The sequence below is a fragment of the Taudactylus pleione genome, unplaced genomic scaffold (genome assembly GCF_031769625.1).
Source record: "Taudactylus pleione unplaced genomic scaffold, aTauple2 ptg000179l, whole genome shotgun sequence".
Classification (NCBI taxonomy): Eukaryota; Metazoa; Chordata; class Amphibia; order Anura; family Myobatrachidae; genus Taudactylus; species Taudactylus pleione.
Window position 1 is genome coordinate 3865483 of NW_028284581.1, and position 15395 is coordinate 3880877.

The window sequence follows — 15395 nt, forward strand, 5'->3', positions numbered from 1 at the left end:
ACTGTTGCTCTCTCTCTCTCTGGGTCCAGTTTAGTTACTCTGCTGCTCTACCTCCGCCTTCAATACGGTTCAAGTCTCGGGTTCATTCCAGTTACTCTGCTGCTCTACCCCTGATCCCAATCCGGTCCAAGAGTCCGGGTCCACTCTGGTAACTCTGCTGCTTTGCCTTTGGTCCCAGACTGGTTGAAGTCCCTGGTTCTACTCCATCTACTCTGCAGTTACCTCCAGTCCCAGTCCGGTTCAAGCCTCCATTTCCACTCCGGCTACTCTGCTGTAACCTCTGATCCTAGTTTGGTTCAAACCACAAGGTCTATCCCGGTTCCACGTCTGCAACTTCCCGTTCTTATCCAGTTCATCTATTGTCCAAGTCTGTGAGTTATTCTGCAATTCCAGCCTGTTTTTATTCTGAAGTATCCTGGGCATCTTGAAGACTCTCCCAGTGCTTCCACAGCCAAGTCTTTTGCCACAGTGACCTCAGCTACTAGCAAGTCCCCTGAGTATATCGCTCCTACTCTATGCAGGTTCAAGTGGACTTTAACCCCCTGTACTTTAGCTTACTCCTGTCCTTCGTCATATTGCTTTTACTCAGCATTGCAGCTCCTGACCTACATTGGGACTCACTACTCACCATACCATCGGTACCTCTATCGATGGTGATTGTTGCCCTTTGAGTCCTCTCCTAGATTATTGGGGTCCATGCTGAGTCTCTCAGATTCCAAACAGGCTACAGATTGCCTGAATTCTCACTGTGCTACCTCCTGAGTTCTCAAACACTGGTTCCAATTTATCCCTATATCCAGGGTAAGGGGTGCGTTCCACTTAATATGTTCCAGGGGAAGACTGGGACCCTTACAGATGTCACTGACCGCTCCGAAAGCCCCAGGCGTTTGCCACGTGGGTCTCACCCATGAGTAGCCATCTGATTATATCACCACTATTTTGCTACAGCCCATCAGCACAGTCCACGGGTCCTGACTCTAAAAAACCTTGAATGTGACATGTACTTTCTTTGTAAATGCATTTGAAGGAACACAGGGTAAACTGGTAAACTGACTTTAAAGAACAAATAATATATAACGATACATTTATTTTCCAATCACATTAGAAATTGCACAATTGCTACTAGCTTAAAAAGCTAATTATAACATAACGTATATATTTATCCTATGCTTCAGTGGAAGGGTTCACCTCTTTTTTAAATATTTTGCAGAATGATATATTTCTACGACACTATGACAAAGGTCCCTGTAGGAACAAACTTGGACATTCAAGAGCCTCAGTTATGTGGAATAGAACACAGGTATGTAGCAAAGCAAAAAACTGCAAGGGTTGAGCAGGTTTGAGTGAAGTTGTGCAGAAATATACACAGAGGGCCTGATTCAGTGGTGGATGCCTGATGTTTTACTGTAAATATGCGCATGTATACAAGATATACTGCGCACGTATCCCGATGGTTCCCACCAGGGGACACAAATCGGTATTGCATAGAGATCCCTACAATTGCGAGTTCATGCACTAAGTTAGCGGGTTGGGGGCAGGGGAGAGAAAATACTTCCTTTTGTAGGATGAGACTATTGTAATAAGGGCCTGATTCAGCAAGGAACGCAGTTGCTAATACGCATCCAATCAGCCGATTGTTGCATTGAAGTGTGCGTGCGCGAACCGCCCACTGCGATCGCTGTTACTACGCAGACCCATCGCAGAGTGATTGACAGGAATTGCCGTTTGTGGGTGGTGACTGAGGGGTGGTAGGCCAAATGCAGGCATGCCAGTGCGTTTGAACGCCGTTGCATAAAATATCCACTGCGATGCCCTACGCAGCCTGACGCCTGATAGTGTGCGTGTAAGTTAGCAATTTCTGAGTAAGATCTGGGGTTGTGCAAGTATGCGTGAGGCTGTGATAGTACTCAATTGTAGCGATGGTTTCGCAGTCTTGCTAAACATTACGGATGTGTGTAAGGTAAAGTGGGCGTCCTTATGTAGTGCTGTGGCGGCATTGCAATCGTAGTGAATTAGCATACTATCGCAGTTGAACTGTGTGCGTAATTACTATTGCATTCGCAGTTGCGTTCCGTAGTGAATCAGGCCCTAAGATACAGGGGTGCAGAGAGCACATTTTTTCAGACATTCTACCTAATCACCAAAGCATAGAGCTCATTCTATTCTTTAAATGGTACTCGTTCTATGGCCCTGATTCAGAGCCGCTCGCTCTGACCAGAGCGCTCGCTCTGAATCAGGGCCCTCCTCCATTAAAATGGAGCGTCCTCCTGGACGCTCGTATAGCTGTGGGTGACCACCCACAGCATATACGAGCGTCCAAAAAAATGGTCGCGATGGTCTTGACCATCGCGACCATCGGACTTGCGACGGAAACCCTGCGGTAGGGTTTCCCAGCCGCAAGCCCTGGAGTGATTTTGGCTCTATCAGAGCCAAAATCACTCCCACTGACATCACTAGTGATGTCAGTGGGGCCGGCTTCAGACGGTAGGCGTTCCCATGGGAACGCCTCCGTCTGGCTGCCACGCCCCCAGCACGCCCACCAAAGGGGGCGTGCTGTCAGTCACCATCGACAGCACGCCCCCTTTGGTGCGAGACCCGGAGCGACAGCTTGGCTGTCGCAGTCCGGGTCTCACGCATGCGCACGACGGAGCTCCCTCCATCGTGCGCATGCGCAGTGGGGACCATCGACCCACTTGCAAGCGTACTGCCGCTTGCGAGTGGGTCTGAATGACCCCCTATGCCTCCACATACAATGAATAATCCTTATGTCTGCAGGATTTACCAAGTGATTGCTTTATGTCACCCTTCTAAGCACAGGTCTATCCAGTGAGGAGATCTAGACAAGATTAACTAATTTTCCATTTCCTATTGAAACTAACTTATTTTAATGCCATGAGCCTCAGTTTATAACATATAAGTAGCCAATTTATAGGCTTATTTACTATGGGGGAGATGTATCAAACCTTGGAGACAGATAAAGTAGAGAGATAAGGTGCCAACCAGACAGCTGCTAACTGTTAATTTCTAAACACAGCCTGTACAATGGCAGTTAGAAGCTGATTGGTTGGTACTTTGGGGTCTATTTACTAAAGGCACATACAGACTAGACGATGTGCTGTATGAGCGATATTGGTGAAAGATTTCCCTTGAACTCTCTGTAGTGCAGGACAAACGATATTGGGTGCACACACTGAAAGACATCTTTAAAGATATCTTTCAGTGAAGTCATCCTGCCACATCTCTGAACAGACAATTCTTGATGATATCGTCAGATTGGCCTGCATGTACGGACGACAAAAGACATCGTTAATGACCCGCGGGAGCACGCATCTGTGGTCGCTCATTGCATACACACTGAACGATATGAACGATATATCGTTACACGATATAGTTATCGTCCATATCGTTCATAAAAATTGTCTAGTGCAGGGCTTGACAAATGTTTCTAAAATCTAGGAGCCAGGATGAAAGTGTAGGAGCCAGACCCCCCCTTCCTCTGGGGCAGCATTACTGAGCACCTATGCCCCGGCAACCAACCTCCATGGCCACACCACTAATGGGGTACCCAAGGTAAACCACCCTCCCACAGCCACATTACTGAGCAGCTAACCCCCCTCTCCAGGCAACCAACCCCTTGAAAGACCACCCCTCCGCAGCCTAAAATTCCAGGCAAGCAAAGTCACCACCGGCAGTGGCCGAACTAGAGAGTGGTGGGCCCAGGTGGAAGAATATGCTTTGGGCACCCCTATGCAAAGCCCCCAGTAGTTGTCCGCTATGCGGTGCCCACAGTAGTGTCCCATATACAGTGCCCCCAGAAGTGGTCCCCCCTATGCATTGCCTCCAGTAGTAGCCCCCCTATACAGTGCCCCCAGTAGTGGTTCCCCTATGCAGTGCCCCCAGTAGTAGTCTGCAGTGCCCTAGTAGCACCCCCCTTATACAGTGCCCCAGTAGCGGCCACCCTCCCATACAGTGCCCCCAGTAGCGGCCACCCCCCTATGCAGTGCCCACAGTAGTGGTCCTCATATACAGTGCCCCCAGTATTGGTCCCCCTATGTAGTGCCCCTTTAATCAGTGCCCCCAGAAGTGGTCCCCCTATGCATTGCCCCCAGTAGTAGTCCCCACTATGCAGTGCCCCCAGTAGTGGTCCCCCTATGTAGTGCCCCCAGAAGTGGTCCCCCCTATGCAGTTTCCCCAGTAGTAGTCCCCCCTATGCAGTGACCCCAGTAGTAGTCCCCCCTATGCAGTGACCCCAGTAGTAGTCCCCCCTATACAGTGACCCCAGTAGTATTCCCCCTATAAAGTGCCCCCAGTAGTAGTCCCCGCTACACAGTGCCCCTAGTAGTAGTCCCCCCTATGCAGTGCCCCCAGTAGTAGTCCCCCCCTATGCAGTGACCCCAGTAGTAGTCCCCCCTATACAGTGACCCCAGTAGTATTCCCCCTATAAAGTGCCCCCAGTAGTAGTCCCCGCTATACAGTGCCCCCAGTAGTAGCCCCCCCCTATGCAGTGACCCCAGTAGTAGTCCCCACTATGCATTGCCCCCAGTATGCTGTGATCCCAGTAGTAGTCCCCCTATGCATTGCCCCTAGTAGCAGCCCCACCCTGTACAGTGCTCCAGTAGCGGCCCCCCCATACAGTGTCCCCAGTAGCGGCCACCCCCCTATGCAGTGCCCCCTGTAGCAACCACCTCCCCTATGCAGTGCCCCCTGTAGCACCCCCCCTATGCAGTGCCTCTTACACACACAAAACTCCCCCCCCAAAAGAAACAACTTATCTGATCCCCGCTCCTGCCGACGACCGACGCTGTCCACTCCTCCGGGCCACCTCTCGCTCTGCACTATGGGATGGGAGAGATGTCATGACGTCTCTCCCATCATCACCCGCTGCGTGGGGAGCCGGAAGGCTGAGCTCATGAGTGAGCTCCAGCCGGCTCCCACCGTGGATGCAGCAGCCAATGAGAGTCTGTCTGACTCTCAATGGCTGCTAAAATAAACACACAACTGCCGCTGGCGGCTGTGTGTTTGTTCTGTAGTCTGGACCGCGCTCGCGGTCTGCACTACCACTAGCGGTAGCATGGGGTCGCCAGACAGCCAAATCTGGTCGCCGTGGCGACCTGGCCCCCGGGTTTTGTCGAGCCCTGGTCTAGTGTGTATGCGGGCTTAAGCCTTGGATGGAGATAAAGTGTATGGAGATAAAGTCCCAACCAATCAGCTCCTAACTAGTGATGAGCGGTTCAGATTCTGAGGAATCCGAACCGCTCCGAACTGGTGGAATCCGAGTCCACCCGAATGGTGTTCCTGCCTGACTCGGATTCCACCTCGAGGCCGAACGTCACCCGGCCGGTGTCGGATACTCGCGAGACCTCGCGAGAGCCGGGTGACGTTCGGCCTCTATAAAAGGCACGGCACCCGGCTGTCGGTGCCATTTCGCGTGACTGTATCAGACGGAACAGTCACGCTTATTTAGTTAGTGATAGAGAGGGGAAAAGTGAGGTTAGAGTTAGATTACAGTTAGAGAGAGTAGTTCTTGCCACTGTGTGCTCAGTGACTGGGCTTAGCCCACTGTGTGTGTATTATACAAGCTCCGTGACTGGACTTAGCCCACTGTGTGTATTATACAAGCTCCGTGACTGGACTTAGCCCACTGAGTGTATTATACAAGCTCCGTGACTGGACTTAGCCCACTGTGTGTTTTTATATTATACAAGCTCCGTGACTGGACTTAGCCCACTGTGTGTATTATACAAGCTCCGTGACTGGGCTTACCCACTGTGTGTATTATACAAGCTCCGTGACTGGGCTTAGCCCACTGTGTGTATAATACAAGCTCCGTGAAAGGGCATAAGCCCAGTGAGTGTATTATACAAGCAATCCTTGGCCAATAATGGTGAAAACAATCATTTAAGCTGTGAGGTGGTCTAAATTGACTGTAAATGACTGGAAATTAATGTTATTGAGGTAAATAACACTCTAGGAAGAAAAAAAAGCCCAATTTATGTCATTTTAGATTTTTTTGCGAATTTTGGCAAAAAATGCAAATCCAAATCCAAAGCCAGTCACCGCAGTTTGGCAAATCCAAATCCAAAGCCGGATGACGAATTAGAACCAAATCCAAATCCGGCAAAAATGGTCCCGCGCACATCCCTACTCCTAACTGTCATTTTCAAACACAGCCTGTGACATGGCAGTTAGGAGCTGATTGGTTGGGACTTTATCTCTGTTCACTTTATCTCCATCCAATGCTTCGTAAATAGACCCCTTTATCTCTCTCTCTATCGTGCACGATCTAATGATTTGCATAATCATAAGATCGAGTGCGATATGACACAGATGCATGTAGCACGGACCAGGAAGACCCGTGCTACGTGCATCTGTGTCATTGACACAGAAACACGGACAGGATCAGTGAAACCTGTCTGTGCTGCTGTGTATTTCAATGACACAGATGCACGCACGGACCAGGAGATCCGTGTTACATGCATCTGTGTCTGTGTCATTGACACATAGCACGGACAGGATCAGATAGACCCGTTTTTGCTGCTGCGGTAAAAAAATAATAAAAAACCTGTGTAAAAAAATAAAAAAAATCGTGTCAGAACCAGCCCTGGTTGCCAAAATACGGAGGACAAACGACTTAGGGTCCCCCGTACTTTGAGCAACCAGCGCTGGGCACCGATCCGGTTCCTAGTTCTGGAAATATCCAGAACCAGCACCAGACTTTTTCTAGCGGGGGGCCACATCCAGGGGAGCCCTTTCACCTTGCTCCCCAGCCAAGGCATTAACCCTGACTGCTAGTCAGCAGGCTTACTCAGCTGGCCAGAGCCGCACAACATCACGACCGATGGTTGCGACGATGGTTCCAGGCTGCAACCTCAGTCGCAGAGCTGTGATAGCAGATGCTGACAGGAGGTGTCTCTTCACTTCAGATGCCTCCTGCAGCATTTGAATTTTATCAGGACGGAATTGCAAAGCTGCTTGTTTGTGGCATTGCAATTCCATCCACTTCTGAATCAGCCTCACTATCCTTAAATGACATTGTATCACTAATCTTATTATTTTTAAATAATATCTATAGCAAATGTGTGTAGGCATCTTCTAGCTACATTAAAAGGCTTGCAAATAATCTGGTTGCATGATCGGAAAGGCTGAATGGGAGGTTCTTGTCTAATTTCACCACCAGTGTGTCCGTGTTTGGACTGGTTTGGTGGGTGGGCCTTTCTGCTGCTTTGCATCTCTGCCCACCATCATTGGGGAGGTGGAGTCCATGCAGGTTTTGGATGGCACTATTGGACTGGCTTGGCCTGACTAGCTGGGCCACCAGTTTTAATGTACTCACATTTCTGTGTGCATACTGCTGCAGCTGCTGTGTCTGTAACACTGAGGAGCTTCCTGATCAGGGAAGGAACTCCTCAGCAGTGTCTGCTGTGCTCTGATTGGCTGAGTGACACATCACACACAGTCACTCAGCCAATCAGTACACTTACACGCCCTCAAAATACACTGACTGTCGGGAATGGAAGAAGGTGGAGTAAAAATAGGAGGCTAGTCAGTTACTTGTCACTGGAGAGGAGACTGCAGGCAGCAGACAGGGAAGAGGTTAGTGTCATTGTGGCACACAGTGTGTTTGTGTGAGGCACATTATGAGTGTGAGGCATAGTGTGTGTGAGAGAGGCACATTGTGTGTGTTTGTGTGTGAGAGGTACAGACTGTGTGTGTATGAGGTACATTGTGTGTGTGAGAGGCACAGTGTGTGTGTGTGTGTGTGTGTGTGTGTGTGTGTGTGTGTGTGTGTGTGTGTGTGTGAGAGAGAGGCACAGTGTCTGCGTCATTGTGTGTTAGAGTGTGTGTCAGTGAGGTACATATTGTCATTAGACCAAAGGTTATTATTATTAGTCTAAATGGGGCACAGATTATGATTAGACTATTGGGGGCACAGATAACATTTATTAGATTAAATTGGGCACAATGCTGTGTCTTTGAATCTGAGACTGCATATTATTATGCTGTCCCCTTTATGGGATGGTCACACCCCTCCTAATGGTTGGTCACACTCCTTTAACGGACCCCTGCCTTTGCATTTGCCTGGTGGGCCCTTAATGCCCCAGTCCGACACTGAGTGTGGGTAACCAAATGAAGCACTGATCGTCCCACACTTACACTGAGAGGCAGGATTGTCTTGTGTGGCCATCTTTAATAGCTTCTTGCCGCTTATATCTGTACAACTAGGCAAAACATTTCTGCAGTCATTATGATTTCACTTGTTACTTGACTTCGACTAATGTCGTCTAGAATGGAAAGTTGTGTCATTTCAAAGTTACTAGAAATTCTACAGCATTATATATTATATATTCTGAATAAAATAAATTAATTGTTGTGCCTCTGTCGGATTGAAAATGTATTTTATTTTCTCTTTTGTTTAATGCAGGTTGTGGGGATCCTCATTGGCTTAGGTATCATCGCAATTGTGACATCACCGTTACTGCTTTTGGCATCACCCTGTATTATCTGCTGTGTCTGCAAATCCTGCAAAGGAAAAAAGAAAAAGCATGAAAATAAATAAATAAACCCATACCCAGCACTTAGACTAGATGATACACTTATTTCATTTTTTCATGATTTTACCCACGGTAGTTGTTCATCTTTCTTGCACATGTGTGCATAGATTGAGTGGCCTGGCTAAACATTATAATAATTGATATGACATTTTTTTCTATGTTTTACACTGTCAGTATGCTGCTTACACATGAGTGCTGTCTAAAATTATTTTTACACACACTTGCACGCATGCCATACCGAGAATTCCGATGGTGCCGTCCGCTGATTGCCCACTTCACGAGTCTGGCCGGTTTGATGAAGTAATTCGCACTTATTAATGTCTCCGTGTCCCCGCCCCCAGTATTACCAGTCAAGGAATATATAGCATGTAGGAATTGTATAGCATGAATGGGGCCATGATGATGCAATTGTATCATTACGTACTTGTACCACCCGCCTCGCTGTCCCCTCCTCTGGACCCTCCTGGAAACCCTTCCGAGAAGTAGGCAATTATGAGGCATACATGCTATGTTGGCAAACCGCCTAAAGTGTTTCGGCCATACACAGCTATTCAAAATGAGTACAAATATAATAGTCAGCACATGTATGGTACAAATTTAATTGCATTAGTGTTCATTTAAATTTTTTTGCTGGCTTTTATGCCTATTTACAGCACAGTACGTCTATCTAAATATATTTATATTTTGGGGAGGTGGGGGGAGAAACTGGGTCAAATAAATTATAGCACTGTTAAGGTTAACTTTATTTATTCAGTGCTTAATTATTTTTAACCAATTTTTTGGTCTTACTATAATTTTAATAAATTACTATAATGGTTATTAATGTTTTCCTTGTTGGGAAGAAATTCCTTGTTTGCAAAGGGCGCAATGAGTATAGAGATTTTTGACTGCATAATGTACATGGGTAATTTAATAAAAAAAAAATAGAAGATATTTTTAAGAAAACAAAATTATGTAATGTATATAGATCAATTAAACAAAATGACAAATTTGTTAATAAAAAAATGTACTTACAAAATCTGGGAAAACATTTATTAATGAATTAAAATGTTTGGGGAATAAAAATTATCTTTATTTGCCCTCCTGAAAAAAAGCTAACAATTCAATTCTGTTAAGAAGGTAAGGGCCACCATATATCAACATATATAGGTCTTAAGCTGGGTACACACTAGACGATTTTATGAGCGATTTGCCCAATTCCAACGGATCAAAACAACAAATCCTCAAAATCGTCTAGTGTGTACCCACTATGTTGTGCAGTGTGAGCTCCTGTGGGGTCATCAACTGCATCGTCAGGTTGGCCCTACATCCAGCTCAACCCGACGATTCGGCTGATCAGGCGATCGGGCACCGGATCATCAAGTGTGTACCGACTGCCCGAAATGTCGGCCCGTATGCGGGGGGGTCACCGGTCGCATCGCTGGGTACACACATTGATTGCTTTGTACCCAGCTTTAGTAGCATCAACTAGATAATTCTTCTCAAACTGTTTAATTACAATTTATTAAAAATACATGAATAAAGAACATCAATAAAATGTATAAATAAACACAATAAATATAAAGCCTAAAGATAATACACATAAAAATTAGATGAGTTGTATGCTGCTAAGACTGGGTATTGACGTAAAAGTACTTTGTTGTGCACTGAATTCAAACCATTTTTTACTAGTGGGTTTATATGATGTTCAGACCCCTTACAGAAGTTTTGTCCATCAGGATGATTATAGTAGGGGATGGGCACGGGATGCTGGCGCTTGGGAACCCAGCGGTCAAAATCCTGATGCCGACATCCTGACAGGGTTAGGATACAGACACATGTCGGTAGGTATCCTAACACTCTCGCCCCGGTGCCTGACCCTAGTAAAGCCAACAAATATGCAGTAATTGCATGCTCCTGCCATAGCAACATGGACCAGAGGGCCTGATGCAGACCCGCTCGCAAGCGCTATGCGCTCGCAAGCGGGGCAATGGTTGTGCATTGCGCATGCGCAGCGTGCGCAAGCCCGTAGCGAGAGAGAAATTCTCTTGCTCTGGGGCTCGCTATAAACGGGGCGGCTGTCGATGTTGATCGACAGCTTACCCCGTTTTGTAGGCGGGGTGGGGGGGGGGTGGCTGGACAAATGGAGGTGTTCCTGAAGTGATGTCAGTAGTGAGCTTCCGGCTCTATTAGAGCCGGAAGGTCACTGGGGCTTGCGACAGACGAGACCCTACCACAAGGGTCTCGTCGCTGCCCGATGGTCTCGACCATCGCGACCATCACCTGGCCGCTTGCAAAAGCTGTGGGTTGTCACCCACAGCTTAGTGAGCGGCCAGGAGGCCGGATTTTTTTTAAAAAAGCGGCCATCCTGATTCATGGTTTTAGCAGTCTGCTTTATTTGTCAAGATGACAGGCAATTTTCCTATTAACAAAATATCTTCTTATTGGGGATTCCTAGCACTAAGCTAACCAGGGCCGTATTAAGGCCCTGTTTCAGACCCGCTTGCTAGATGCGGCCGATCGCTCCCAGTAAATTTTGCAAAGTGACGTCAAGGCAGCTGCTCGCTCGGCAAGGCATAAGCACACCCACTATGTCTTGGCGAGCGATCACTTTGTGTTTATAGACGCCCACCAGCTTGTCTTTAGCCGCCAACTAGCGTACGTCATCTCCAGGAAGTATATACAACCATCGGTACATCGGGTTCAATCAGATCTGACTGCAGCGCTTGCGGTTGACTGTACCCTACCAGAAGCACTGCGAGCACTTCAGTGTATTATTTAACCAGGTGACGTGTACTATGACGCTGCCTGTTAATTATGCATGCCCCAGAAACAGCGTGAAAACACTCTGGCACGCCTGCGTCCGCAACTACACTCCCCCGTTACTACTGCCATGTCCCAGTTACCACCCACAAACGGCCTCTCCTGTCACTCATTCCACTGGGCTGCCTTTGCAGAGCGAGCGAGCAAAATCCGATCGCTCGTACTAGTTTGCACACACGCACTGCAACTAGGGATGTGCGCCGGACCATTTTTGCCGGATTTGGATTTGGTTCTAATTTGTTGTCCGGATTTGGATTTGATTTGCCAAACTGCGGTGACTGGCTTTGGATTTGGATTTTTTTTTTTTTTACAAAAATTGACAAAGCTAAAATTACATAAATTGGTCCTTTTTTTCTTCTTAGAGTATCATTAACCTCAATAACATTAATTTCCAGTCATTTACAGTCAATTTAGACCACCTCACAGCTTATAATATTGTTTTCAACATTATTGGCCAAAGGTTGCAGTGAGCTGACTGGTTATTAAGCGACAAAGCAGCGGCACAGACACCACAATTTAAAGCACATCTATGGAACATTGCCACACAACAGTGGCAGAAATGAAAAGTAGTACATCCACCCAGTGGGGTACGGCCAGCAGAATCACAGTACTTGTTTACATAGTGGGCTACGGCCCAAGGAGTCACAGTGCACAGTCTTATTCACATTCCATCACATAGTGCCCCTGATTCACATTACACCATAAAGTAGTGTCTCTTATTTATGTTACGACAATGCCCACAGTAGTGCCCCTTTTACACAATGCCCACAGTAGTGCCCCTTTTACACAATGCCCACAGTAGTGACCCTTTTACACAATGCCCACAGTTGTGACCCTTATACACAAAGCCCACAGTAGTAATGCCCCTTATACAATGCGCACAGTAGTGGTGCCACTTATACAATGCCCCCAGCAGTGGTGTCCCCTTACACAATGGCCCCAGTAGTGGTGCCCCCTATGCAGTCCCCTTAGTAGTAGGCCCCACTATGCAGTGCCCCCAGTAGTATGCCCCCCCATTAGCAGGCCCCCAGTAGTAGTGCCCCCATTAGCAGGCCCCCATTAGCATGTCCCAAGTAGTATGCCCCCCAGTAGCAGTGCCCCCAGTAGTGGAATGCCCCCCATTAGCAGGCCCCCAGTAGTAGTATGCCCCCCTTAGCAGGCCCTCAGTAGTAGTATGCCCCCCCTTAGCAGGCCCCCAGTAGTAGTATGCCCCCCCTTAGCAGGCCCCCAGTAGTAGTATGCCCCCCATTAGCAGGCCCCCAGTAGTAGTAGTGCCCCCCTTAGCAATCCCCCGGTAGTAGTGTCCCCCCTTAGCAGGCCCCCAGTAGTAGTAGTGTTCCCCCTTAGCAGGCCACCAGTAGTAGTAGTGCCCCCCCTTAGCAGGCCACCAGTAGTAGTATGGCCCCCTTAGCAGACCCAGAGTAGTAGTATGCCCCCACTAGCAGGCCCCCAATTAGCAGCCTCCCAGTAGTAGTATGCCCCCCAATAATGCCCCCTTACACACACACACACATAAAAAACCCCAAAAAACCCTTACCTGAATCCCCGCTCCCGCCGCCGTCCGCTCTGCTCTGCTGTATAACGCACGGAGGGAGTCGGAAGACTGAGCTCATGAGTGAGCTCCAACTGGCTCCCTCCATGCAGCAGCCAATGAGAGTCTGTGTGACTCTCATTGGCTGCTATTACAAAAACACAGCTGTCGCTGGCGGCTGTGTGTTTGCTTCTATGTAGAGCAGACCGCTATCACAGCGGTCTGCCCTACACTAAAGAAGCCCTGACGTCGGATTCTCTCGCTAGAATCCGACATCAGGAGGCTGTGGCTCGGCCTCGAACGGGGATCCGAGTCAGGCAGGGAACAACCGAACAGCGTTCGGGTGGACTCGGATCCCCAATGTTCGGAGCGGTTCGGATTCCACAGAATCCGAACCGCTCATCTCTAACTGCAACCTACACGCATGCGCACATTAGCGAACATCGTCTGCAACGAGGGGCCGCTTGCTAGTGAGCGGGTCTGAATCAGGTCCTAAGGGAGGAGGGGGCCCATGTCCACTCCCCGAGGGTTGGGCACGGGGTTGGGCACGGGATGCCGGCGCTCAGGATCCCGGCGGTCAGAATCCCGACAAGGGCCCTCATTCAGAGCCGTACGCTGTGAGCAGAGCGCACGCTCTGAATGAGGGCCGCCCTCCATAATTATGGAGCGTCCTCCTGGACGCTCGTATAGCTGTGGGTCACCACCCACAGCCTATACGAGCGTGCAGTTTGATGGCCGCGATGGTCGTGACCATCGCGACCATCGCCACTGCGAGCCGGAGCCTGCGGTTGAGGTTTTCAACCACAAGGCCCGGAGTGATTTTGGCTCTATCAGAGCCAAAATCACTCCCACTGACATCACAAGTGATGTCAGTGGGCCGGCTTCTGACGGTAGGCGTTCCCTTGGGAACGCCCCCGTCAGGGAGGCACGCCCACCAAAGGGGGCGTGCTGTCAATCAACATCGACAGCACGCCCCCTTTGATCAGACAACGAGCGAAGGAAAGTCCTTCGCTCGTCGCGTCTGGCGCATGCCCACGACGGAGCTCCCTCCGTCGTGCGCATGCTCAGTGCAGACCATCGACCCACTTGCGAGCGGACAGCCGATCGCGAGTGGGTCTGAATCAGGCCCAAGGTTAGTATACCGACACTTGTTGGTCGGTATGCTATCCCTCTCCCTACCCTAACCCTCCGTCCCCGGTGCCTGACCCTAACCTCCCTCCCTAGAGCCTAAAAATCTCCCCCTCCCCACACCCTAACCTAACCCTCCCCCCCAGTGCCTAACCCTCCCCACAACCCCGCTACTTCTATATCCCGGCGGTTGGGATGCTGGTGCCGGGATTGTGACCGGCGTCAGGATCAGCGGCTGGTAATGTAAGCGTCGGCATCCTGACCGCCAGGATGCCGAATGTATCCCGTAGGGAGAGGATGTGTGCAAGCACAGCATGGCTAGAACTGGGAGATGTAGAGATGCTCGAGGAGAAGACAGACCCACTGCACAGCTCGGGAAGGTATCTACCCACTGTTCAGCAGTTTGGTTGTGGAGTATAGATACCTGTTGAGAGAGAGAACCAGGGTGATGATTGTGACTTGTGTAGACTTTTGTAGATCGGTTAAAGACCAGTCAGAAGTAGCCTTCAAGTCTAACTAAAGTGTTAGAGACCAGCAAATATTATTTCTAAAGACAGCTATTGCTCCAGTACTCATTTGCCACAAGACAAAATACCAGAAATCAGAGTGATGCTTACTTATACTGCTTTTATACCTAAATTCCGGGTCTGACCCGCAATTTAGCTGGAAGTGGCTCAGGATATTCCTGAGTCGGCGCCGTTCACACTGTAGCCGAATATGCAGTGTCCTGGCTCTTCCGGCGTGGAAGGGGACGCTTGGAGACTACGTTATCTCCAAGCGCCACTGAAGCCAGCCAATCGGCCCGCATGCAGGTCAACGTGACCCTGGATTGCACCGTTTACACTGCAGGATTTCACGGGTCATTCCCGGCGTGTTAAACCCTGCAAGTTACCTTGGTTGGATTGCCGGGTCACTCGACCCGGGAGTCCCACCCTGTCCCTTTTTACACCAAGGAGCTACCCAGGGTAACCCTGCAATAACCCGGGTTTTAGCTCTGGTGTAAAAGGGGTATTACAGAGCCACAGACAAGCTTCAGTTTTAGATTTGGGAGGAGTGTGTCTAAACTAAAATCTAAATTGCAACGTCAATATAAAGCTGTCCAGCATTTGTGGAATACTTGCAAAAGCAACCAGTATTTACCCTACATGCAATTTTTGTTATATATTTGCACCCCTTGCATTGCAACATGGTTTATCAAGGTTCACAGTTGCTTGCTATATATTACTCTATTTCCAAAGCTGAATGGAATCGGTGTGAAATACCGCCGGCCGCATGGCGGTTAGATTCCCGGCATTGGCAGGCCGACAGAAGCAGAGTTCCCGGCAGTGGAAGCCCGACAGCGCTAGAAATTCCGATAGTCCCTAAGGTAAGTATGAACTAAC

At 48.9% G+C, this 15395-nt stretch overlaps 1 protein-coding gene across 2 annotated transcripts in view; it reads left to right on the forward strand.

Moving 5' to 3' along the window:
- The window catches only part of RNF144B (ring finger protein 144B), a 65165-nt gene extending 55633 nt beyond the window's left edge, over nucleotides 1–9532 (forward strand). For both annotated transcript variants that reach the window (XM_088475955.1, XM_088475953.1), the window contains 2 exons: nucleotides 1211–1300; nucleotides 8423–9532. In XM_088475955.1, coding sequence (XP_088332081.1) covers nucleotides 1211–1300; nucleotides 8423–8557 — 225 coding nt within the window. In that variant the 3' untranslated portion in view covers nucleotides 8558–9532. The remainder of the gene's footprint in view (nucleotides 1–1210; nucleotides 1301–8422) is intronic.
- Nucleotides 9533–15395: the final 5863 nt, after the last annotated feature.